This window comes from Lepisma saccharinum, chromosome 5 (genome assembly GCF_977018435.1).
Source record: "Lepisma saccharinum chromosome 5, izLepSacc3.1, whole genome shotgun sequence".
In the NCBI taxonomy this organism is placed as follows: Eukaryota; Metazoa; Arthropoda; class Insecta; order Zygentoma; family Lepismatidae; genus Lepisma; species Lepisma saccharinum.
The window spans coordinates 78594771-78620477 of record NC_139233.1 but is presented as its reverse complement, the minus strand read 5'-3'; the positions used below and the strand labels follow the sequence as shown (position 1 = coordinate 78620477).

The window sequence follows — 25707 nt, the reverse complement described above, 5'->3', positions numbered from 1 at the left end:
ATATCAAAATTAGATTTTTAAGCAATTAATGTTAATGAAGTATTGTCTCGCTTTGATTTTGCAGAGATTTATTTCAGTCTCGTCTCGAAATTTGAGAGGAAATAGAGGCTTTTCTTGTCTGAGTACCATCTAGCGTAGTTTTCCGAACACCCTCTTGCAAAGTTATGAAAATTATGGGTGAAGTACAAGGAGTACATCATACCCCCCTAGTTGGTCTGTTGTGTCTCGTCTTGTTTGAGCAAATATTTGGTTTGAGTAAATTCAAAAAAAAAGGATGTTAGTCATATGCTCATCTAATGAATAAGATTTGTATCTTATCTTCGAATAGATGCGACCACTTCTTTAGAAAAGTATAACCCCCCTTACGCAAAAGAGCATTCACCACTGTATGTGTGACAAAAAAAAAAATGTAGCATTTGTCAAGAATGTGAATCTGTCAATACATAGTGCATACCATAAATAGAGTAGTTACAATGTAATAAAGGATACAAATTTTTTATAGTATCTTTGCCATGTTAAGAAAATTTATTAGTGAAGTTGCAATACATTCAAACTATTGAATACAAATAATATCATCTTCATGTTTGCAGATTATATTACCTACGTTCAATTAGCCAACATAATACATGTTAGAGATTAAATTTTGAGTTCGTCAAATCAATAAATGAACATTACTTAATTCTCATGTACTGCAAAATTTAGCAAGAATTTTGTTTTTTACATGTATACACAACAATAGAGGCACAAAGTACATTTTTTATTTCTCAGCTCTAATCTTGAAAATACATTACCTGTATCAATAATTTCAACATGTATAAGATTAATTAAATGAAACAAAGTTCACTTCTTGGGAAGGAGAACAATCACACACAGTGCCATTCAAACAAAATGTAATTATTGTGATTATGTAGTGTATTAATTGTGTTTTAGTATGTGATCAAGATCAAATGTGTGGGGCCCCTACCTCCACACAGTAAAGAATGTTGAAGTAATGAGCTAGCTATAACACAGTTACAAGTGACTGTTACTTTTTCTAGTAACTGTAACTCAGTTATTTTTAACAAGTAACTACCGGTAGTAACAAAATGAAGAGTTACTTTTCTTTGCTTTTGCATGGAAGTAAATTTCTTTCAACCAGTTGAGCTATATCTTGAACCGAATGTCCACCTGAGAGAATGGGCCAATTCACGACTATTTACATTAGGAAAGAAAGTTTAACTTACATTGCCAAAATTGGCACTCACGTGTGCCCAACGTGTATTTAATTTAGAGCATAGAATTCTGACAATAATCCTTGAAATGCCACAGCTTCTTGGTTCAACAGTAATTAACCAAACTTTATTATTTTATAACCTCTATATTTTACAGTAAAAAATTCAAGATTGATTATAATTTATGAAAATTAATGTTATTTTTTAATGTAATCTATGGAGAGAAAAAAGGACAGCATGATTACAATTCAAGCATGGAACATGTTATATAAGTTACATTTAATCTAAAATAAAGTAACAGTAACTTTGGGGTAACTTGGTTACTTTTATAAAGTAACTTTCCAAACTGCTCCCTGGCATAGAGCAGAGAGGAGTACTTTGCTTTTATGCATTGGTATGATTTCATCAATGGCATTAAGCAAAAATCAAGGTGCATTATTTCCAACAAACTTCTAGAATATCCATTGAGGTGTACAAAATCTTATCATTATCTTCAATCTAAATAGCATTTCAACAAGGATTTTATTTGAACAGTCGGTAGATAAATTAATGTTCTTAAACTGTGGTTGTTATTTCTTTACCCCTTATTCACCAAATAACCATGATATGTATTTTGAATTCTTGAAGACAAAATTGTCCTTGCACTGTTTTTAATGAGATAGATATCTCACCCCCCCCCCCCATCACTGGTGAAATATATATAATATGACTGACTGATAATTCCATTCATTGTCTCTTGCAAAAATTTAGTAAAGTACTATTTTTTTTAATCAAAATGAAGCATCTTATTGTTTACTGCTGTCCTTTTTTTCCCTTTTACATTAGTCAACAGTGATGCTGTAAATTATACTCATATATATTGTGCTTTCATACTCAAAATGTTTTTTTCTAATTATTCAAATTCAAAGTAACAAGAATAAAACTGCATTTTTTATTATATCAATTCTTAGATTGTTGCAAATTAACTACAATTTAAGGTATAACTTAAAAAGGATATTTATCAACTGGACTAGTCTTCAAGCGAAAAAATTACCATGCAAGCCATTGCTATTCAACATAACTGGATTTCACATTTGCAAGCATAAAACATAACTAGGTGCTTAACAATAAGCAACAATTAATAAGAAAGCATATAATTCACATCTAATATCATCCATCAAGTATCTGTTATGCACAATCCCTTTTCAAGCTTAGAAAACACATTACAAAATAACCTTAAGTACACAATTTATTGCATGCATGTAATTAATCCGAAAGCAAAATAGTCAATTCTTTGGATCGTGCATAATCTACAGCTCTTTTATCTTTTGCATCCTTTATGTGTTTCAGGTCTTCACAGAACTCCAGTAGGATTTTCGTAGCATCATAATGATCTTGTTCAACTGCCTTGTGAAGAGCTGTTTTACCATCACTGTCTATTTTCTTTGCATCGGCTCCTTTTGACAGGAGAAAATCCACGATCTTGTTTTGCCCAGTGTACGCAGCCCGGTGCAATGGTGTAGCCTGTCCAGCTCTTGTTGTGGCATTTACATTAGCTCCATCTTTCACAAGCTTTTGGCAAATATCAATGTAGCCGGATCTAGAAGCATAGTGCAGTGCAGTGTAGCCAGCAGAATCAACTTTATCTGGGTGGCATCCTTGATCCAGTAGCTTTTCAACACGTTTCAGGTCTCCGTTTTGAGCTGTGTAGGAAAGAAATGGCAAAAATTAAACATCATTAACGTGATCGTAGGGCTAAGCCGATATCACTTACAAGACATACCCATGCAAATTCCCACATACTGTATATCAATGTTGGCATTTGAACCAACAATTTAAATACCATATATACGGGTATATAATGTACACCATGGTTTTTATGAGGAAAAGCGATAAAAAATTACATCTCGTACATACTGCACAGTATAAAAAGTGACAAAAAATTATATCATGTACATACTGTGCAGTACAAAAAGCAACAAAAAAATTACATCTCGTGCATACTGTACAATTCAGGTTCAAGAAATGGCTTTTTCAGTTGTAGGTCATGAAGTTGTTGCTACTGTTTGACCAGCGATCCGAGAGCTCTCGAGTTTTTTGCGCATGACCGAAGTAGCCGAGTCCACTCGTAAATTGGGGGAGTTTGCGGAGTCGCTTCTCTGAAACACGAGCAATGTTGCCAACCGGAGAATATTGACACAAGATATTGGAAGTATTCTGGCCGTAGAGAGGCATCTTTGCAAAAGCTGAAGTCTTGAACGTAGTGCCAGTTCGGCATCCTTGACCCAACCCCAGAGGAAGCCGACTGGACCCGTATCTGGTTTCGAGCCACCACCATGGGCATCCGGAAGGGGAGGGGCAAGGGGACCCCCCCCCCTGAAAAATGAAAGTCAACCAAAAATTATGTATTTCGCACACGTAATTTCATTTTAGCCACAATAATATGCGTTAATTATTGCACGATCACCACAAATTTAAATTTCAGCTATGTGTTTTTAGGGAACAGCACTATTTTTGGAGAAAATGTGCCTTGTTTGCCCCCCTGGAAAAACATACCTTCCTTGCCCCTCCCTGGAAAAAATCCTGCGGACGTCCATGGCCACCACCTGTTTTTCGGCAAAGCGCTGTTCCCATGGTCTTTATAATATATGTAAAAAAAATAGCACAGCCCAATAACACTAATCGAGATTCAACTCTTCAATACCAACAGTGAAACTAAAATTGACATAGGAATTTTAGTGGGGGACTGGATATTAAAATTGGGGGGTATGCTTGCAGTTTTTATCTTACTATACTCGTGAGAGCCTTTATTATAAATTACAATAATATTATTTTTTTATTCTAATAATTGTAACCCAAGTGAAACTGCAATTCTTTACCCTACTATCCTTCTATTTAAATTGTAAGAAGGACAAACGGATATGGTTGTGCATGTCCCTCGGTTTTCGTTACTTATGTTCTGGTGGATAAGCATCCTCGCAGATTGGTAACACTGTTCAACGTGCAACCGCGAGCAGCGTTCTCCCGCCTGCCTTCCTATCACCAACTTCCCCTTTTTCTTGGCACTTTGCCAACTGGAGCTCTCGGATCGCTGGTCAAACAGTATGCTTATCAAGAGCGAATGAAGGTGCACGCTCGAATTCTGACAGAACAGCGTGGCTTGTCTCGGTGTCACAAATTGTTCCGTTATGAAGTGAAAAATCATGGGAAATGGCCATTTCACTTTAATATATATATTTTTAATATTATTTCTAAAGAAATCCAACCTGGTAACTTGTATTTGCACCTGTTGATATATGTGTGTCATATGCAGTAACATTGTGAAAAAAATACGTAGTTTCATGTTGGCTGTCCAAATTACTCCGTGCATATTACGCACCAGTTTCTGAGGGCAAAAATTTTCCAAAAAAAGTGCACATTAAACACGAGTAAATATGGTATGTTCAGAACCTTATGCACGATAATACATCCATAATGTTAAAAAAAACTATTTCATATCAATGTGTCTGGGTTTTACTTCAAAGTTCACTTATTAAAATAACTGACATTAAAAAAAAAAGGTAAAGTGCTCCCCTGTGCATAGCACCATGCCATGAAGGCGTATAGGGGGTGTGGGGGTAACGCCCCACACTTTCTTGATCCGGTCATGAATGGGAGTGATGTGATCATCATCACGCCCCTGACCACCTTTACCCCCCAGGGTTTCCCCCAGGTACCCATGTCATTCTACGCTGGGTGGTTGCCGGGGCCGCTTCCGTTAGAAAAGTTCCCGGATTTGAACCGGCCGGGGTTCGACCCCGGGACCTTGAGCATGGTAGTCAGACGCGTTACCGACTGAGCCACCGCGGCCACTATAACTGACATTTAGAAATAAAACTAATTTTTCCACAAAATTTATATACAAAAGCATCAAATACATTTTGTGGATTTGCCGAGAGCAAAGTATTGGCTCAGTCAGTCAGTGAGCGAGATAGAGAGATACACACAAAGCCAGCCTGTGGACAAATATCCTCATAGTACAAAGTCTATTAGTGGAAGGGTTCATATAAAATCACCCTTCTTTCTGGATGAACAGTGAATGGATTAGGGACAAAGACAATCCACACATCCTCAATTCAGCTGCATATGTATGTGTGCTGAAATGCAGAACTTGACAGATATCCGACTACACTTGACTCTTGGTTTGACGAGCTGCTTCTCCATTTACAGAACAGGCTAACTTCCTAGTTGATGGCAACATTACACATCCTTCCATTTAGGAATATGGTTCATCATCAGTAACTGAACAGCCTTCCTTAGCAAATTCCTACAAATAATGTCTTCGATCCCCACAGAAGACACAAATGATACGGAAAGAAAACAAAAAAAAAAAGTAAACCATAAAGGAGCTTTCAGAACAAAGTGACTAGTGACATGTCATTTGGAAATGAACCTTTACAAATAAATGCAACCTTTCACACCCGAGTAACATGACAAGCTGCATGTTGTCTCTTGGACTGGGCCGTTTTCTCAATAGTGTGCATTGTCACGCCTTGGTGTGTTGGCATGCTTTCTGTAACAGACTGGAGGTACTGGTGTTGCTTGTCATTTGGTCTGAAAGCTGCCTAAAAGTGGTTCCAATATTCTACTAGGATACATTATAATAACCCTTAGAACTTCCTTCCTGGCTGACTTTCATTATAGCCTTTACACAACTTTAGTGTTTCACAGCCTTTAAGCTCCTTTTTAAAGTAGCAAACAAATTTATATGGACTAATAAAATAAGTTATATTTAACTAAGAAATGAATGAAGAAACAGCATGTGCAATTTGAGATTTGCCCAGTCTAAATTTTTTTAAAAGTTCTAGTTCTACAAGCTTACAAGTTGTCTTCAAATGGAGAACATTTCCCATCTCAAATGTCTGCATTGTTTTGTCCCCATCCTGGTCCTGCTGCAACCAAAAATGCTCTGTCACCCACACCCATATTTGAAACACATATGGAAGTGCTATTGATTATAAGTTTGGGAATTTTGTACTCGAGTATTAATTGAAAAAGTTTCTTTAACCTGAAAATTTGTCATTTTTAAATTATTTGATAATATATCCTAGCAATATAATAACAACGTAATAAAAATCCAGCCCGGGACTACCTACTGACTGCCGGTCTCACATATGAACATAGTGATGGACAATTTGCCTGGTAATATTTATGGACCCCACTCTAGACTGACCATGGGCCGATGATGTCTCTTTTTTTATCCTGTCGAGCTGTACAGGAGACAGATGAACTGTTATGTGTTACATTTCAAATCTGAATAGCTTACCTGCATACCAGATGCCACGCTCGAAGTCCAATTCATCGAGAGTTTGATGCACAGATGAGGATACTGGATGGCAATGATCATGGCATTCACCAGACATCCCTACAAGGAATATTACATATAATTTATTTTTCATGGCTTTGTAACATTTTACATCATAAATAAACAATTATTTCTCTCGCAGTTTATGGTTTGTATAAGCACATAAACACCCGATATTAAAATTCCAAATGGTTCTTGAAGAACCTGACCTTTGACCTCTTTAATAAATGTGTGTTTCCAGGTGACTGCAATGTAAAAGAAGTTAGATATTTAGACTTTTATTTTTTTAAAAAGTTGGCCATGGAGAGTATCCATAAAAAATTATAAGAAAATGGCACAATTTTGACTAAAATATAAGATATTTATAGATACCAGGCGTTTCATAAATAATTGAGGGGTTACAAAAATCTATGGCAAGTATAGTATTGAACTTTCGTTAATGAAACTAGTCCAGAACGAACAAGGAACTCAGTTTTTTTGAACACCTACAAATGTTCAATGTATGCACCATGGGTACACGGCACGCATCAACATGATAGGAACATAAACAGTTTGTGCGTGCATGTTTTGTTAAGTTGAGAGTTCATATCCCTGCTGCTAGGCAACACTCAAATCACCCACATAACTCACAGTATGTCTTGTGCAATGTTTTGGTCCCCAAGATCATGGGACTTTACACCGTTGACTTCTTTTTGTGGGGTTTCATCAAAGACAGGATATTCATCTCAATACCACGAAAAAAGATGCCACATGATATCGCAGCCCTAAGGAAGCATATCATTGCAGCGACAGACACTATCGACACAACCATGTTGATGCGAGTGTTACAAGAAGTAGAGTATCGTGTTGATGCATGTTGTGTCACCTGTGGTGCACATTGAACATTTGTAGGTGTTAAAAATAACTGAGTTCCTCCTTCATTCTGGACTGGTTTCATTAACGAAAGTTCAATACTATACTTGCAATAAATATTTGTAACCCCTCAAGCATTTATGAAACATCCGGTATATCAGATCGATAATTTTACAGATAAACTGATATGCCTATATAGGCTGATACCAATTGAGTACCAATTAATCTGTACCATCCCTAATTTTTAGTTACGTCTCATGAAGGAGTTCTCCCAAAACATAACAGCAAAAATTATGTTTGCGTGTCTGTAAGAAACAAACTGCAAGAGAAATAATTCTACAATGCAAGCAATACATACATACAAGAAAAAAATAAACAAGTGAAGCATAATGATTGGAGATTATTCAACTATTCATCATCATCATCATCCTTTGCCATTTCCTGCCTTTGGTTGATTCTATCAAGTTAGATTTTTCATAAAAAAGTTATACTATTCCCTTTGTGAGACAATGAATATGAAAGTGATAGCTAGTTGAAGAAAGATAGAGTAGTCCCACCATGTTCTAAGATCCACTGCAGATAGCAGAAAAAAAACATAACAGATAAAATGGAACCTGATTTTACATTCTCACACAATATGCATTCACTTCATGGTCCCAATACCTGAACTTACTGTAAAATATTCCTGGAATTTACAAAAAGGATTGTCAAAATCGCTACTATTCAACTTTTGATGCTACTTTCATACAAAATTAAGAGTTATTTTCACACAAACACTGCAACAATGAATCAAAGAACTGCAGAAACTGAATACTGTGAGATTACTGTAATGTAGAAGGGATTTGAACTTCCTTTTTTAAAAAAAAGAAAAGGTAAAAAAGGTAAAGTGCTCCCCTGTGCTTAGCACAATGCCATGAATCATGAGTGGGGGTGATGTGATCAGCATCATGCCCCTGACTGCCTTTACCCCCCAGGGTTTCCCCCAGGTACCCATGTCATTCGACGCTAGGTGGGCACCGGGGCCACTTCCAACGTTAGTAAAGTTCCTGGATTTGAACCGGCTGGGGTATCGAACCCGGGACCTTGAGCATGGTAGTCAGACACGTACCGACTGAGCCACCATGGCCACTTTTAAAAAAAGAAGTTTTAGTTAATAAAATAATGTTCAAACAATAAAAATCATCCAAGTTTAATACAACACTATCGACGTTCGAAGCTGTATTTCAATATTTAAGTGCTGTTTGACAATTAATGTCCAAGACTTAGATCCAAAATTTGATGATTTGGTCACCAAATTTAATTCAATAGGAATTATATATACTAGCATATATACGAGAAACGTCATTAATAGAAATCATAAAAACAATCTGAATTCATTTAGAATATTATTTATTTTTGCATCAAAACATTTATTTCAATGTGAAAAATTTTCGACAGCATAACACTTTAAAACATACTTACATGTCATGTTTTAAACAAGAATCCATTGACACTCATGGTTGAGCAACAAAGCATAAAATTAACTGACCCCCCCCCCCCAAAAAAAAGTAAGGGAAATTAGCCACTGCCCAATAATCTGAAAATTTGATGACAATACCAGAGTAATATGGAATTTTAAAAAAATTGGGTGAAAATGTACTTGAAAGAAAAAAATTCCCATACCTGTTTATTGAGATTTTCTTCATTCCTTTCAGTCAATAGTTTAAATAGAAAAAACACTCAATGTGCTGTTACTGTCAAGCACACAGATCCACTCTACAATGTCCAAAAAAAAAAAAAAATGTTCAGTGCCATGTGCAAAAAAACAAGTCTACTGCATTAACTCAGCATCCAGGCACCACACAAACTATGCTCCAAAGTTGCGGTGGAGGGTCCACATCGGACAATTCTGAGCCCCAGTGGAGCAGGATGCCACAACGATGTACCCTAAGAGCATCTGGAGGACGTCGAGCACTTGGACTGGTGCATGAAGAAACGTGTGTCCATCTTGGCCCACTCTTCCTCCAAATGCATGTAAGCTTGTTTGAATAGTGTGCAGTTCCTTTTGAGGTAAACCAAAGATCTTGGTTTCCGTGCCATCAATATTGCCTTTGACTACTATGTGAGGCATTTGTGCTTTCCTGTAAAGTATATTGAGTACGTTACAATAGAATATTATTCATAAGGGCAAACTCTCGATAATGTGTATACAGGGTGGCCACTCTAAGACCATGACAAAATTGAAGTATAATTCCCAGTTTCCAAAAACTCAAGGGTACAAGCTCTATTTCAACCTTACGTATTACCACCTCTCACAACCCACACAAATACACACACAGTTATATTAACAATATACAGGGTCTGTGTGATTCGAATGTATCCAAAAATTCTAACACAATTCAATGATACATATTTTTTAAATATTTAATTTAAGATGCGGTGTTTAAATTTTGAAATTTCACATACTCAGGCTCGAAATACATCTACAAACACGAGTCACAAATGTTACACGATACACTAATCTTGTTAATTGTATAAGAATTTCACACTCAAATTTAACTAATAAACTTGACGATATCTTATCTTGCAATCTTCCGTCTGTCAGATAGGTTGTTCTGCAAAGGACACTAACAAAGTAAATGGATTGAGAAAATTCTGTTTTATTTTCCATGCAGCTTTCTTTTACTTCCTCGAAAGAAATAAAATATAAACTATGAAAAACTTGTTTCAGAGTATTTTTAAGTACATATAAATTCAATGGGATTTGAATTGGAAAAATTCACACAGAATTCCTGGTGAGTAGCCACCCTGATATACTTGCAGGACAAAGAAAGTGGGTGAAAACTACAGAATCAGATTTTTGCATTTTTCATAAATTAAGCTTTATTCTGTGTTCCACTTTAGGAACAAAGTCAACGTAAACAAATATGCCTAGTTTCTGGAAAAACTATTGGTTGTCCAAAGAACAGCTGTGCAAGAATTTTGAGTATAGGAATGTAGTAATTGTGGTGAAGTCTCACCACTCAATGTAGCTACTACCTAGGTATATTGAAGTTGCACTACCTTATATTATAAGCTGTACAGCTACAACCAATATATTAATGTGGAAAATAACACCAGAATTAATATCCAGGAAAGAAACAATTTCTCAGAAGTCATCAAGGTTTCGTGTACATTAACTTCATCCTTGTGGTGAATGGAGAATGCATAAATACAAGGTACTATGCAAATGTAATTAATTCCTGTGTTATAATCCCGCTGGAAGTAAAACAACAGGGCAAATTACCTTCTTTAAAGTAAAATCTTTGGAATATGTAATATTGTTCAAGTTGATATCAACTTAATCAAGAGCAACAAATAAAAGGAGATGTCACTGAGGTTGCCATGGCCTACAGCAGAGTGGAGCTGGGTCTGTATATTGAAATTTACTGAATTAATTATAACTAATGCTGCAGCCAAAATTATTGATGATGCTAATGCTTGAATTACAGACCATAAAAGGGTTAGAGCATATGCTGGTTGGTTGATTTGTTGTTTTAAATCCACTTATGCACTAATTGGGACTGGACCTACAGTTTAAAGTGGGATCCGAACCACTTGTGCCTCCACTGCACAAGGAGACGACGGTTAGAGCATATGCATGTATAGTATACATATCTACTATAAAGGTTATGAATACAGAAAGAACTAAAGAAAATAAACAAAAAATACATTAACCTACTTTAATTCATTCATTTGCATTATTTTACTTCTCTTTTTGTGCCATTATTGGCTAATTTGCGAAGATGGGGATGAATTGATGAATGGACACTCACAAGCATCCATGCCCAAGCCGGGATCCCTGGCATCATAATGCGATGTATAAACCTACTTTAAAGAATATACCTATAAAACTGCAATACTACTACTACTGCTACCACCTCCACAATAATATATTAATAAAGTTTGTCAAAGTTTGTTTTAAGTCCACTTTATGTACAGATAGGGTAATCAGGAATTAATTTACAGTTTAAAAGTGGGATCTGAACTACTGTATGCCTCTACCAGGGATAGAACCGAGAACCAGTGGTGAAGCATCTTATGAGGCCAGGAGGCCGGGCCTATCCACATCATTACTCTTTTAAAGGTATCTTTACTTATTTCATCAAAACATACGTAATGCAATGCAAAAGTTTGGAACTTTCATTTATGATAATTACAAAAAAATTCTAAACCTGTCCAGTACACGAACTTTCCATGGAGTGAGGCACATTTACTGGGGCCTCTTCTCTTCACATTCTGTCGTACGGTCGTATATGCGGGAAGCCTAATATTACGAGTATTGTACATATGCTTATAATGTGCTCATGAGGCTGGCCTCACGATGTTACCCACTAGGACGAATAGAAAGAATATCAACAACACTGTCTTTTCGTCAGGATTGGAAATTTGTGGTATCCCAGCATTTTATATAAACATTAGCCTGTTTTCATGCAGAGAGATTTCTATTTCATTGTACATTCTCCATATTTTTGTACGAAACTTGGGTTTTCCTTCCATTCATCGACAAGAGTAAGTGAAATTGAATATTACGGAGTACTGAAGTTCTGACTTCGTTTTCTGGTCAGAGTGTTGATGGCCTTGTCAATTCACCCAACACCGTAGCGTAAACAGAAAGTCTAAAAAAAAATATTCTCAAAATAAGTCTTCATCCCAAATTATGTAAATTAAAATGCTAGTTGCACCTTATATTGGCAAAGCAGTTTTACTTTCACTGGAAATAGAATAATTTATTTTTATTGTAAACAGGGATTGTTTGCTGTCTGTGAAAACTTGCCCTGCCCATGACGCTATAAGGAGAGTGGCCCACGAGTGGGAGGTTCGTGGTGGTAGAGCTTTGTTTGGGATTTGTGTCCTGTGCAGCAATCAGATTTATGCAAGAAAATGCCTGATTGGACTGAAATGCAAGAACAATTGAGTTCTTAATTGAGTGAAGATGTAGCCGGTAAGGTAGGGCCCACTTTTGTTCATTCATGTTTCGTTCTTATAACAAACACTTTAAGGATGTAATATTTCATTTCTAAAATGTTCTCAACTCCATTATTAAAATTTTCCTTTGCAAGTAACAGTGGCAAGTGGCAGCAAAATTTTAAAAAATTAAGATGATGTTGAAACGTTATTCAATTCGTTAACACTGTCGTCGAGTAGATTTTTTTATGAAGCCGACACAAACCAAGAGGTACCCTGTTTCGTTTACCCTGAAGCGATAACAAGAGGAGAGGGTGATGAGAGTACAATTCAAGGGAAGACTTTTTCAGGTTTTAGGTCAAAGAGCGTTACGGGGTTATTCTCATGAGCCATGTTCGGTTCATTTCTGGCAGAACAGGCCAGTGTTGTCACATTGGATTGGCACAAAAGAGCTAAATCATGCCTAAAAATTGGGATTGTATTTCTCTCAAGCAACTACATCTATTATAACCTGTTTATATGTTATATAGTAACCTGCCGTGTTGCTATCATAGTAGGGTCCTATGTTCTATTATCACGTATAGGTGTCCGCTCACACGATGGGCAGAATAAACTACAATGCAAGTTTCCACACTGACTGAGAGAGAGAGAGAGAGAGAGAGAGAGAGAGGTCACCTTTACTTTTGCTTTTTCTTGAAAGCTTCCGCCCCATAGGGGTCATCCTAACACGTTACAAAGCCAGGTGACCTGATTGTCGTCATGTCAATGTTGCTTGAACCTCTTTAATTCATCAATTCCATTCTCCATACATCTCATCGTCACGATTAAGCTAGAGCAGAACAAATGAGACGAAAACAACCAAAATATGTTTACTTGTGTCAGAAATTCATTTATCTGCAAATCCAAGGCTGAATTTAACTACAACCATTCCTTTGCTTAGACAACATATAACAATGGTGTTTTCCTCAGGTGCGATGAAGTCTTACTCCAAAAAACTAAGTTGGCAACAGTAGTTCATACCAAACTGACAGTCGCTGAAAGTGCTGAATCCTGTCGTCTGCTCACGGCACATACAGACCCGAAAATTATGGGGCTCTTCTTCCCCTTTTCAGCTCATATCAAAATAAATAAATAAATTTAGGGGGGAAAAAAAGTGAAGAACAATTGACAACAGGGCTCGACCACTATTTGTTGGATTTTCGTGATGTCTCATGATTGGTAGTTCTTTATAGAGGTGTGTGCATAAATCACTCAGATTAAAAAAAAACCGAAATGAACAGAAATCAAGATCGATGAAATCTGGTGGGCGGGAGGAGATAACGTCTAACAGACATACATAATTGGCATACTGAAAGCCCGTAACAACACTTTAGAAAAATGTCACGTTAGTGGCAAGTAAAGAAGCAGCTTGGAGAGACAATGAACCAATCTCCATGACATACCCCCCCCCCCTCTTGTACAGATTCAAGCAATTAATGGATATTATCGCACTTTTGTGCCTACCCTGCTAGCAACTCTATGCTTCGCCACTGCCCAGAACCTTCATTACAAGGTGATGGTGTTACCACTGCAGATGCTAAACAACATACAAGCTTGTCCAGTTTTCATGGACTCCAAGGAAAATTGTTTCTGGATTGAAACAACATTTTCCTGCTCTGCTAAGTACTCGCTCTTGCTTCTCCTTCAGCTGCTGAATGCTAGCAGTATCTTGAAATTGCCTTAACCAACGTTAATAATGTTATCTGAAGGTCAATACTTACCATACTTAGTTCTGTAAACATGTGTTGTGATAAAGGATTTTGTTTTGAAAACAAAATATTCACACTGATTTCTCTTAAATAGGTGCCAGAAGTGACATATAGGTTTTCACTCACCCAAAGTCATAGAAACGTTCTATGTGACATCAAAGTCTCCCAGTAATCATGGTGGAAAGTACAGCATTGTAATTTTTTTTGTGGGGGCACCCTTTCATACTCCGTGGGCAGTTTATTCTACTTTTATAATTAGGCCACGGGAACTTCGATAAAAATTTTGTAGTACCTTCTTGATAGTGCAAAATCCAAGAACATTCAGTGAACAATGTCACACTCCTCTACAGAAAAAGTAAAAATTTTTTACCATCTGTCAGAAAATGGTAACATCCTATTGTTTCCTAATGTTAAAGCTAATCTGAGCAATTCTAAATTGCTACACCGTTCTTTAGTAGACAATAATGGAGTGCAGTTTATTTCACACTGCCACAAAATATATATATATATATATATATATATATATATATATATATATATATCATCTATCCTTACATTGTGTTAAGTTATATCGAATTTACGATCTTTACAATACTTTCTAGCTGGCTTCAAAGTTAACAATAGTTCTAATTTGCACATACCTATTCTGATTCTCTTTCTCCTTGAATCTGAAAATCTCTTGGAATCTGCAAATCTCTTTGAATCTGCAAAGTCCACACGATTTCTGCTTCACCTGTGCTGCAAACTACTGAGTATCCCAGTTCAGCCAAAGCATTGATTACTTGCACAGGAGCACCTGAAAGAAAAAGTCACTGAATTAAAAATATCATTACGGTTAAACAACAACTTCCGCTTAAAGTTTTTAACACCCACTGTTCTTTGCCATACATCAGGAAAATCTACCTTAATCTCATAAATAAAAGTATATTTTATTAAAAATTCAAATTAGTTTTTTTTTTTTACAATGAAATATTGCACTTTCTTATAAGAACATGTATATCCACTATTTTGAAGTATGTGCATTACTGAGAAGATTGTAGCACATAAAGTATATCAAACATATTTCTAAAATAAACCTGTACCATGCAGAAAATGTATATCATAAGAAAAAGATTTCTTGTCTCAGGATAGTTTTTGTATGCAGCACCCCTCAATGTTTCTAATACCTACTTTTCTACTTATGCTTCAAAACTTGAAAATTAGCTCATTTTTTTTTCATACAAGGAAAATTTTCACTTCTGAAAGAATTCCATTTTTAATCAACTAATATTCCCAGGGATTTTAGAGAAAACATGAAACAGTCAATTTAAAAAAACACAATCTTCTTTAAAGATATGACTTTATTATACTTAATGTAACAATTATGTAGCTGTTCTTTTACATTTTAATTTCCACAAAAATAATGTTTGTATAATACTTTTTCACTTTCTTGAATGTTTGCAAAATTACGGTTTCACAGTGAGAAAAATATAACAAAGGGGCATTCCATATGAAAGTGGAATATCAATTTTTAAAATCAAGGCAATGCTGTAACTTCATCCTATCTCATGAGTGAACAATCTAAAATTGTCTTTTGCATAAAAATTCAAGTATTATACATAATTAAGTTAGAAGGTAGAAGGCACTTTACATATTGTTAACTTATTTTCAACATTTTGGTTTACTTGCGTCATCAAAAAAACAATTAATTTCTCCTTTAACTGTTACATTTCCCCTTCGACTCCACTAGAATATTAAAAGGTCAATTACCTTCTCTCATTGACTTAAATAATTTAAGTTTCATCATTTGCCAATTCACAGGAATTACAATAAATTTCTTATTAAGAGAAGACGCAATGTTTCATTTGTCCTCCTCGTGACACAAAATTGTTAACTTGTAGAAATATCTATGGGCAAAGTGTTCTAAGGGTAGTTATGTTTAATCAAAAGTGTCAGGCTAAGTTTAATATTTTATTGCACAGAAACTGTATGAAAAATGTTGCTTAACTGTTATACCTATCAGTAGAATAGTTACTATAATATCAAAAATGTAGTCTGCGTGTCCCACCTGTGACAATGGAATGCCCCCAAAGTACATACAAGTGGTCCCATTTCTGATACACAACAAATCAGCCATATTTCCATAGCCTTCATCAGGTTTTTCAATTAGTTCAAATCATAAAAGCTTCCAAGAATGAAATAGGAAGATGGATGAATGGCAGGAAACCAAGGAGTTTCGGCTCAGTTTCATTTAACACACCATCTAAATACACATTATAATTATAAATGAGTACCAGAAAAACATGCTGTGGTACCAAACCTGCAAATGAAATAATTCACTTACTGTACTTTAATGCTTAACGTAGTGGTAACACTACAAGATGCATGCAATCAACACAGGTAACTTACGTACTTCTAACATAGAAACCATTCACGACATCAGTTTCTGTTGAATCTGGGAAATGTTGAGCTAGTGCTTTTGCATCTTCGGATATTAATCCAAACACAGAACAATCACCGGCATGCAGGGATCCTTTCACAGCAACATAGAAGTTGGGCATTATCACTGGGTTATTGATCAGTTAACACTATATGAAGGCGAAAAAGGTAAATTATACTTACACAGCACATGCCAATCTTACATTACAGAAATAATTACCTTTTGCAGAAAGGAGGATCTCCTGAATAAAATGATTAAAGAACATACTGTAGTGGGGAAAAAAAATTCCAATCTTTGAACTTTGTAAACTTACCACTACAAGTATGGTCTCTACTCAGATTATTTGATAAGTGCCTGGTGACACAGACAATTGGGATGGATGGAGGGGATCATTACATATTTTTTTCTTTCTAAAAGTGGCATTCTACCGGTTAATAGTCTGACAAGCAGAAGTACAGCCGAGGAAGAGTGAAACCAAGTGTGGTAACAGTTCCAAATGTTTAATGATTTTTGCAAGATTCATAGGATAATCACGAAGATTTGCAGAAGAGTGAAAATGATTGTGAAAGTAAATTTCAACATTTGAGAAAGTATATAGTGAGTTTAGAGTTTTGCAAAGTATTATTTATTGGTTTAAAAAAAAGATGTAAAAGTGGCTTATGCAAGCATCCACGCTTCCCATCCATTGAGCGGCAGTTGTATTGAACACACAAGACTTGAAGGGATGTCATGATTGAGACTAGACACGGAACCATTTAGAGCATATGTTAATGCTAAGAGCCCTAAACCTGATCTGCCTAACCTAACAACAAAAGCATTTCTCATCATGCAGCATCAATCCGAAGCAAACAACCCCTTCATTCCCCATACACCTGATCTAGGTATCAGCAGCAGTCCATAAACAAGATGACCAAAGCGAATGGCTGCTTGCGAAGAATCATACTTTCTGTCAAACAAATACTGGGAATTGTTAATTTAAAAAGCCCTTGTAAAAGGTATGAAAAATGTTTTCTTTTGCTGTACGTTGGTACCAATGATTGTCTAATTGTCATGTAGAGATTTGGCGTGATCTGTCACCCAGTTTGTTTACAGCTGTTGGTTAAGTTAGTCGACTTCAAGTGTGCTCTGTGATTTTTAATATGGATAAAAATATCGAACAAAGAGTTTGCTTCAAATTTTGTGTTGCCAACAAAATTTCTTGTGCTGAATCATTGAAAACATTGGAGAAGGCCTACGGTGAGTCAGCTTTATCAAAAACACAAGCATAACAGTTGGGCTGAAAAGTTCGTAGGCTAACATAGTAAAAAATATTTTTTTTGACAAAATTCGATTTTATTATTCAATATAGTTGCCTTCGAGGGCGATACAACGATTATAGCGGTCATACAATTTTTCGATGCCATTTTTATAGTATGATTTCTCTTTAGCCTCAAAATAGGCCTCAGTTTCGGCGATTACCTCTTCATCAGTGCTAAATTTCTTTCCAGCGAGCATTCTTTTAAGGTCTGCAAACAGGAAAAAGTCACTGGGGGCCAGATCTGGAGAATATGGTGGATGGGGAAGCAATTTTATTACGGTTGAATATCGCTAAACATTGCTCCGAATCATCAAAACGTTATTGCTTTTGATCGATTGTGAGCATGCGCGGCACCCATTTTGCACACAGCTTTTGCATGTTCAAATATTCATGCACAATATGTCCAACACGTTCCTTTGATATTTTTAAAGTCTCAGCTATCTCGATCAACTTCACTTTACGATCATTTAAAATTATTTTGTGGACTTTTTTGATGTTTTCGTCGGTAACAGCCTCTTTGGGGCGCCCACTGCGTGCATCGTCTTCGATGCTCATTTCGCCTCGTTTAAATTTAGCAAACCACTTCTCAACGGTTGATTTTCCTGGTGCAGAGTCCGAATAATGTTTATCAAGCCAAGCCTTGGCTTCAACAGTATTTTTTTTCGCCAAAAAGCAATGCTTTATTAACACACGAAATTCTTTTTTATCCATTTTTTCACAATAACAAAAGCTGCTTCACTCACAATGCTATATCTCACGAACTAATTATCCGGCAGCTGTGAAATTTATACACGTATCTTTTGAAGGTTAGTACTAAGTAAAAATCACATGGGTTTAATTCTAGTAACACCATCTATGAGTCAGCCTACGAACTTTTCAGCCCAACTGTTAGGAGTGATACAAAGCATTCAAAGAAGGATGAGAAGAGGTTGAACACTTGCCTCGTTCCGGTTGACCTTCAACGTCTTCTAATGATGAAAACATCGACAAAGTGAAAGTAATGGTGATAAAAAATCGTCATTCAAGTTGAAGGGAGATGGCTCAGGATCTGGACATGTCTCATAAATCTGTTTGCACCACTTTAGTTAATGTTTTGGGCATGAGATGCATCGTGGCACAGCCTGTTCTGAAGAAGCTCAATTTTCTTCAAAAAGAGCACAGCAAACAGGTTGCTGAAGACATGCTTGGATGAGCCAATTTGGACCTTACATTCAAGAACTGCATCATAACAGATGACAAGACGTGGGTTTATGAGTTTGACATGCAAACCAGCCAACAAGCTTCGGAATGGGGCTTCGATAACGAGCTGAAACCGAAAAAAAATCACGTCAAAGTTGCTCAAAAATCAAAGTCATGTTGACTGTTTCCTTTGACTATCGTGGTGTTATCCACTCGGTATTCCATCTGGAGGAACAAACAGTCAACAAACAATATTATCTAGGCGTTACGAGGTATTTGAGAGAGAATGTTTGCCGGAAAAGGCCAGATTTGTGGAAGAACAATTCTTGGATTTTGCACAGTCCCACACATCGATCCTTGTACGTGAATTTTTGACTAAATACTCAACGAATGTGATCGATCAAGCACTGTATTCGCCAGATATGGTTCCATGCAACTTCATTTTGTTCCACAAACTGAAATTACCACTTTGTGGAAGACGTTTTGAGTCCATTGAAGCCATAAAAAAAAATTCGCAGAAGGAGCTGAAGGCCATACCGGAAAGTGTCTATAACAAGTGTTTCGACGACTGGATTATTTGTTGGCATAAGTGTATCCCATCAAAAGGGGCCTATTTTGAAGGCGACAAAATAAATTTGGATGACTAAACCAATATCTTGCGTTATATTGAACAATTCCTGGTATTTATTTAACAGAGCAGTATAGTATACAGAAGAAAACCTACAGTAAATAATTACTAAGCCTCTGAAGCATGTGTCAACAGACATAAATAGAAATCAAACCATGTAAAAAAGATGTTTGGAATGAAAGAATCAAAATTTGGGGCAAAAGGGCCATGCTGCCAGTAAAAAAGAAAAAATGGAAAAGAGAAAATGATGCAGTGTCCCATGGAAGTACTGATGCCACAATTTATAAATAGATGTTTTTGCAGTCTGTAAAAAAATAGATGCATTTTTTAAAATTCTTGCTCACTGCTCTTGCAATACAAAAAATATAACAAGAGTTGCACCAGTTACGTATGATTTGTGATGTGACATGCATGGTACCAAGTAATAACTAATGATATGTGCAGCATGGGGAGGGAAGGGGTGATAATCAGAAACCATAAAAATATGGAATACCTGTTTCACATTTTGATGAAATGATCATGAATGTGTATACTATTCCAACTTCAGAAGATTAGACAGTTTTTATTACGTCAAGTATGCATGGGGGTTCTATTATATTTTAAACACATGCATCACCTTTGCATTGTTGTTGCAGTATATTATTGCATTAGTAATTCATTGCATGCCATACTCAATATATCACATAGTAATGCATACCCACTTTCAACTTTTTGTTAGTTTTGTCCTAATAGGTTAACTGTACTACAAGAGTTTTGTAGATAGTTGAGTAGCACATGCATTTGAGACAAAATATATATATTTGTTGTGGACTACTTACAGGTCAAGGGAGGCATGCTGGTGCAGGAGGAGTGCTCAATTCTATTCTTGCCATGTGTGTAGCTACAGCTCTTCTGAAAAGGCTACTCAAGACTGGATATCACTGTTAACCGCAAAAATTGAATGCAACATAAACAAAAGTAATAAGATAATACACAAACACAGATCACATGGGGGCTTGCCATTATTTATCTATCTGAATAACTAAAACAATATGATCATGCATAATGAAGATTTCCAGATTATATTCTCTGCAATTTTATGTTTATTTTTTCTTTAAATTACTATGAAAATCTGATCTCTGTCATATCTAAACTGTTCGGGTTCACATATTTAGTTAAATGTTGTCATGATTTTTTTTTTTGATTTTTTTCTTTCAATTTTAATAAAATGAAGGGCTCCGGGGTAAAACATGGTAAGTGACATTTTGGTCAGTTTTGTGTTACAAAGTACAAAATATTTATGATGTAATATCATGTTTGTATGATAGTAAACATACATTTGTTACATTTGCTGTAAATAGGATAGAAAGTTATTGCAACTTGTAACTCAGATTTCTTTGACGTATCAACTTTCACATATTGAAACCTGCATTTTGTTACCCTATCATGTTTTACTCCCAAGCCCTAGACTAGAAAGGGTAACTGAAGATATATCATTGTATTCTTTATATGCAAAAGCTCAAAGCTGCTATAAGTAACTTCACTTATTTGTTTCAACGTAACTTAGAGCCTTCAACAGCCCCAAAACTCATACTGGGAGATTACAAGTATTGAGTCATCAACAGAGATGTTAGTGATTTTCCAAGACTCTTCCATTCGTTATCAGATCTGCCCATAATTCCCCACTCTAATATTTGATGGTTTAAAGTCTATTTAATATGCAAGGACTAACCACAATTATTCATGCCGTTCTTGTAGGCAAAAGCCTGCCTTGACTCAACACTGGCTCTCTTGATTACAATATCTTCTTAACTCCTTTTGCAAGTATACACAGTGCGGCAATTTGAAATCGAGACTGATTTTCTGAGGTGCGAACAAGTAACGGGTATCTCACGAACAATCCACGCAGAGCTCGTTGACCTTGAGCGGCATTGCCGCTTGTGGCATTGTTGAATGTGGGCACGTATCATGGAAGTGCGTCGTGATTTCAAAATGGAACAAAGAGCAAACATCAAGTTTTGTGCGCTATTGGGTAAAACTTCTGCGGAAACATTTGACATGCTGCAGCAAGTCTATAGGGACAATTGTTTATCCTGTATGCATGTATTTGAATGGCTCAGGCGTTTCAGTAAAGGACGGGAGCCAATTGAACACAACGAGCATCCAGGTGTAGCAGGGACGGTGAGAACACTAAAATTGGTTGAGAAAGTGAGGATAATCATTACTGAAGACTGAAATTTCAGACAGACTGTTACTGGTGCATTTTATCTTGAGGTACTGAAATGTTTGATGCAAGGAATAACACTGTGAGGCCCGAGTATCGGGATGATTGCAGCTGGTGTCTGCTTCATGACAGTGCCCCAAGTCACAAGACTGTGATTGCGAAGAACTTTTTGACCCTAAATCGACTGTGTTGTCACACCCTGCCTACTCACCGGATCTGGCTCCGTGTGATTATTTTTTATTTCCCAAACCAAAATCTGCACTGAAAGGTTCCTACTTTTATGATGTACCAACAATCAAGAAGGCTACGACATGGATTTTTAAAAGAGTTACACAAAACGAATTCCAGCAATCCTTCTATGCACTGGTAGGCATTGCGCTACGAAGTGTGGATGCAGGAGGGTCCTACTTTGAATGATCTAAGGTAAGTAACTTTCTATGAAGACTTGTTTATTTTTTACAGCACCAGTCTCGATTTCAAATTGCCACACTGTGTATATGAGTACCACTGTTCCAATATCAGAAACAGCACTTTCGAAGGAAAAAAAGTGCTACTGTACCTTTCTGAGTTTACTGTTGCAGGTTCTGGCTCACTAAACTCCTTTCTCATAGTCCACATATACTCATGTTTATTTGTTGATGATGACGATGATGCTACAACTTTATATCCTAATACTTCCAATGCAGTCAATATTACACATGGGTGTTGGTAGAAAGATATTGTGAAATCGTCAGGGTAGCCCCCGCATTGAAATCTCTTCAAGTTCAATATGTCATCAGCTGTAAAATAAGTGCTACATTCTGACATAGAACTCATTTTACAGTAGTCTACTATAATGCAATGCAGAGTGTACTGCCATAGAAATTTTCTTACTTTAATTGTTCTAAAATTGTTGATACTAGGAATATGGAGGTTGTTGTTAATCAAAAATTATGTTGCATGCATCAGCGCAGGAGACTATTTATACCCTGCACATGATGCATGAAAAATGGAAATATCCCTTTAACCAGGTGCTACTTGCAGTCAGATCTGTCACACCGTTACTCGCGGGTGAGCATGGTGTTCAGCTCAATGTATTTTTATATTTGTATTGATTTTGTTTGCTGAATTTAACTCAGATCAGGAATATATGTGTATTTTGTTTACGAATAATACATATTTTAATGCTTCACTTACTTTCTTTAAGAAGCAAGTAAAATCTATTATAACTCATTACGAGGTGAAAATACAGTTGCTCACGAGAGAGCACCATGCTCCCTTCTTCTCATGCCTCCGAAACTGAAACAAAGCTGGCTCAGAGAGAGTGTTAGCGATGACTTGTATTTCGGTTTGATGGTATCTGATTGAAGGGGATACTCGGAAGGGAAGGTAAACGAGAGCTGGCTCTCACACTTCCATGACGATCAAATTAGAAGTGTTTGAAAACGAAAGTGAGTGCAGCACTCACCCGTGAGTAACGATGTCCTCTTTAAAATTAAGAGGAGTAGAATGAACCTGAAGAAATTTACCTTTACAGACAGAACCTTTTGATGCTGTAAATCCTTTCAAAACAGGAAGTTTTTAGGTGTGTGCTTTTCTAATGTGTAGGGAAAAAAAATCAAAGCCGACACTACCTGTTGTAGAAAGCTAAAGTTTTCTTTCTTTCAGGAACATAGAAGATAAAGAAGAAAACATTAAATTTTGCTCGAATATATTCATTTGGCAAGCCTGTATCGACCAATCACATCTAACTGCATTTGTAAGATGTTAATGTCCAAATTTTTACTTCCTGTGAAGATACTTGACATTCCACCCAAAATAAATTAAATTTCTTTCCTACTTAACACATTTCATCATGCAACTACATAGCAGAAAATGCATGTGGTTTTCCTTCAGATATGGTCAATTTTATTTAGTTAGAAGTTGTTAGGTTTGATGCAGATAGTATACACTATACAGGCAAAAGTTACCAGACAAACAGTGTTGTTTATTCCAAAGACACCAGCCAGGTAACTAATAAGATGTCGAACCTCCCATTACAGCATTTACTCTTCGAGACAAGCTTTCCACTAAGTTCTGATATATTGCTGGTGGAAATTTTTTCCCCATTCGTCCCGTAGCCTCGGGAATAGTGCATGAGTGGTTTTTGGTCGAGTTGGTCTGGCACGCAACCGATGCTCCAGTTCATCCCAAACATGTTCTATGGGGTTACAGTCAGGGGTTTAAGCAGGCCAGCTAAGCACATACACCTGATTATCCTCAAACCATGATGCAAGGGACCCTTCTTTATTATCGTACTAATAGAGAAAAGGGCCCATTTCAAACTGTTGCCACAGTGTGGGCAGCATGCTATTGTCTAAAACGTCCTCATAAACACCACTGTTCATGTTGCCATTGACCAAAACTAATGGCCTCAGCCTAAACCAGGAAAAACAGCCCCAGACCATGACACAACCACCACATTCACTTGGGTGTCCAGTGACTTTTGGCTATATAGTGTACTCATTTTGTTAGGTTAGGAGTGCTAGATTTGGTGATGTTCTTGTTTTGAGTGTGCATACATGCAGTTTTTACAAATAAAAGACAGTGGAAGAATTCCAGGATAGAAGATTTTTTTTTTACGTGGGCCACATTTCATGTATCAGTTATTTGGGGTTCCCGTTCCACAAAATAAATTTTAGGTAACACAAGACATCAAAATCTATTGATTAAAAAAAATCAATGTAATTTACATGGAGGTACACTTGGGCCCAGCCCCTTGCCTTGTATTCAAAGGCTCCCAGATTCAATTCTTGATGGAGAGGAAGTTCGGGCCCAACTTTTTGCAGTAGGTTAAATAAGCCTAGATAGCTAATAAATTAGCAAGGAAATAAAAGAAAGAAAAATGGGGTGGGGGTGACAGAGAGCCCCCTTCAAAAACTAGAAAGTCATGAATGGAATGGGAAAATGAAAACTACATAATTCATCATGTTTCTTGAAGATGCCAGAAACATTATTAAACAGTTATGAATTCTGTATACATGGAATATGTCTCTATTATACTTTCAAATCACAAAATAAAATTGTAACAGAAATTTGTCATTTTAGATCTGCTTTGCCAATGAAGTTTGATTATTGAAAATGGCAGCTTAAGAAGAGAAAACACAGGTGTTTCTCTGATCACAAAAGTGATATAGTACCTGGAAGCAAATAAATGGCCCGTGTACTTCAGATTCCTGTCTTTGCACAACACAAGCAGCCCTGACAAGGCTGGGAGTGGTCTGCCTGTTTCTTTTATGGCACATTTTTTCTGCAAAATCTCTACAACTAAACTGCCTTCCCAGCACATCCTCAATAATGCAGTCTTACAGAAAATGACATTACATGGAACTATGAGACACACTTGTCATTTTCCACTCCCCTACACAAATATATACATAAACACAACATGCAATGAAGCACAACATTGTAAAGGAACAATAATAATAAAAAATAATCCAATGGTCAGGGATGTTCCAGGTTCATCAGACAAATTTCTTCCAATGGATACCAAGATACTTCCAACCTAAAACTCCCTTTCCCCACATTAGAATTCCTTATTCTGTGTATTGTTCTTTAGAAAAATTCTTAAAAGTCGATTTCGGAGTGCACTACTTAAGAAACTAGGTAATGAAATAATCATGTCAACAGTTTAAATACAAGAAATCGAAAAAATAATCAGTCCGTACAATGAAATCAATTACTTAGCTCTGAAATGAAACTTATCAAATATTTATCTTTGGATTTTCATTAGTTACATTTTCTAATGCAATTACTTTCATGTAACAGATATCTGCTGTCTGTGTTTCCCATTTATAGTAACAGAAAATCTCCATATTTCTCATTTCACTGTGACAGGAAGATAGAAGTCAATGTGAAATAAAAAATGGAAATGAGCATAGGGACAAGCATTGATGATTTGTC

The 25707-nt window shown here is 36.4% G+C and overlaps 1 protein-coding gene across 5 annotated transcripts in view; it reads right to left on the bottom strand.

Annotated features, from left to right (window-relative positions):
* Positions 1 to 508: 508 nt before the first annotated feature.
* LOC145987902 (uncharacterized) overlaps positions 509 to 25707 on the bottom strand; it is a 45215-nt gene continuing 20016 nt past the window's right edge. Inside the window, exons 1-4 of one of the 5 annotated variants that reach the window (XM_083122700.1) lie at positions 22346 to 22483; positions 16453 to 16627; positions 14702 to 14856; positions 9082 to 9506 (exon numbers count right to left, since the gene is read on the bottom strand). In XM_083122700.1, coding sequence (XP_082978826.1) covers positions 14702 to 14856; positions 16453 to 16600 — 303 coding nt within the window. In that variant the 5' untranslated portion in view covers positions 16601 to 16627; positions 22346 to 22483 and the 3' untranslated portion in view covers positions 9082 to 9506. Of the gene's footprint in view, positions 2894 to 6495; positions 6595 to 9048; positions 9507 to 14701; positions 14857 to 16452; positions 16628 to 22345; positions 22484 to 25707 lie in introns of those variants that run through there. The other 4 variants (XM_083122698.1, XM_083122697.1, XM_083122701.1 and 1 more) reach the window with 4 other exon arrangements.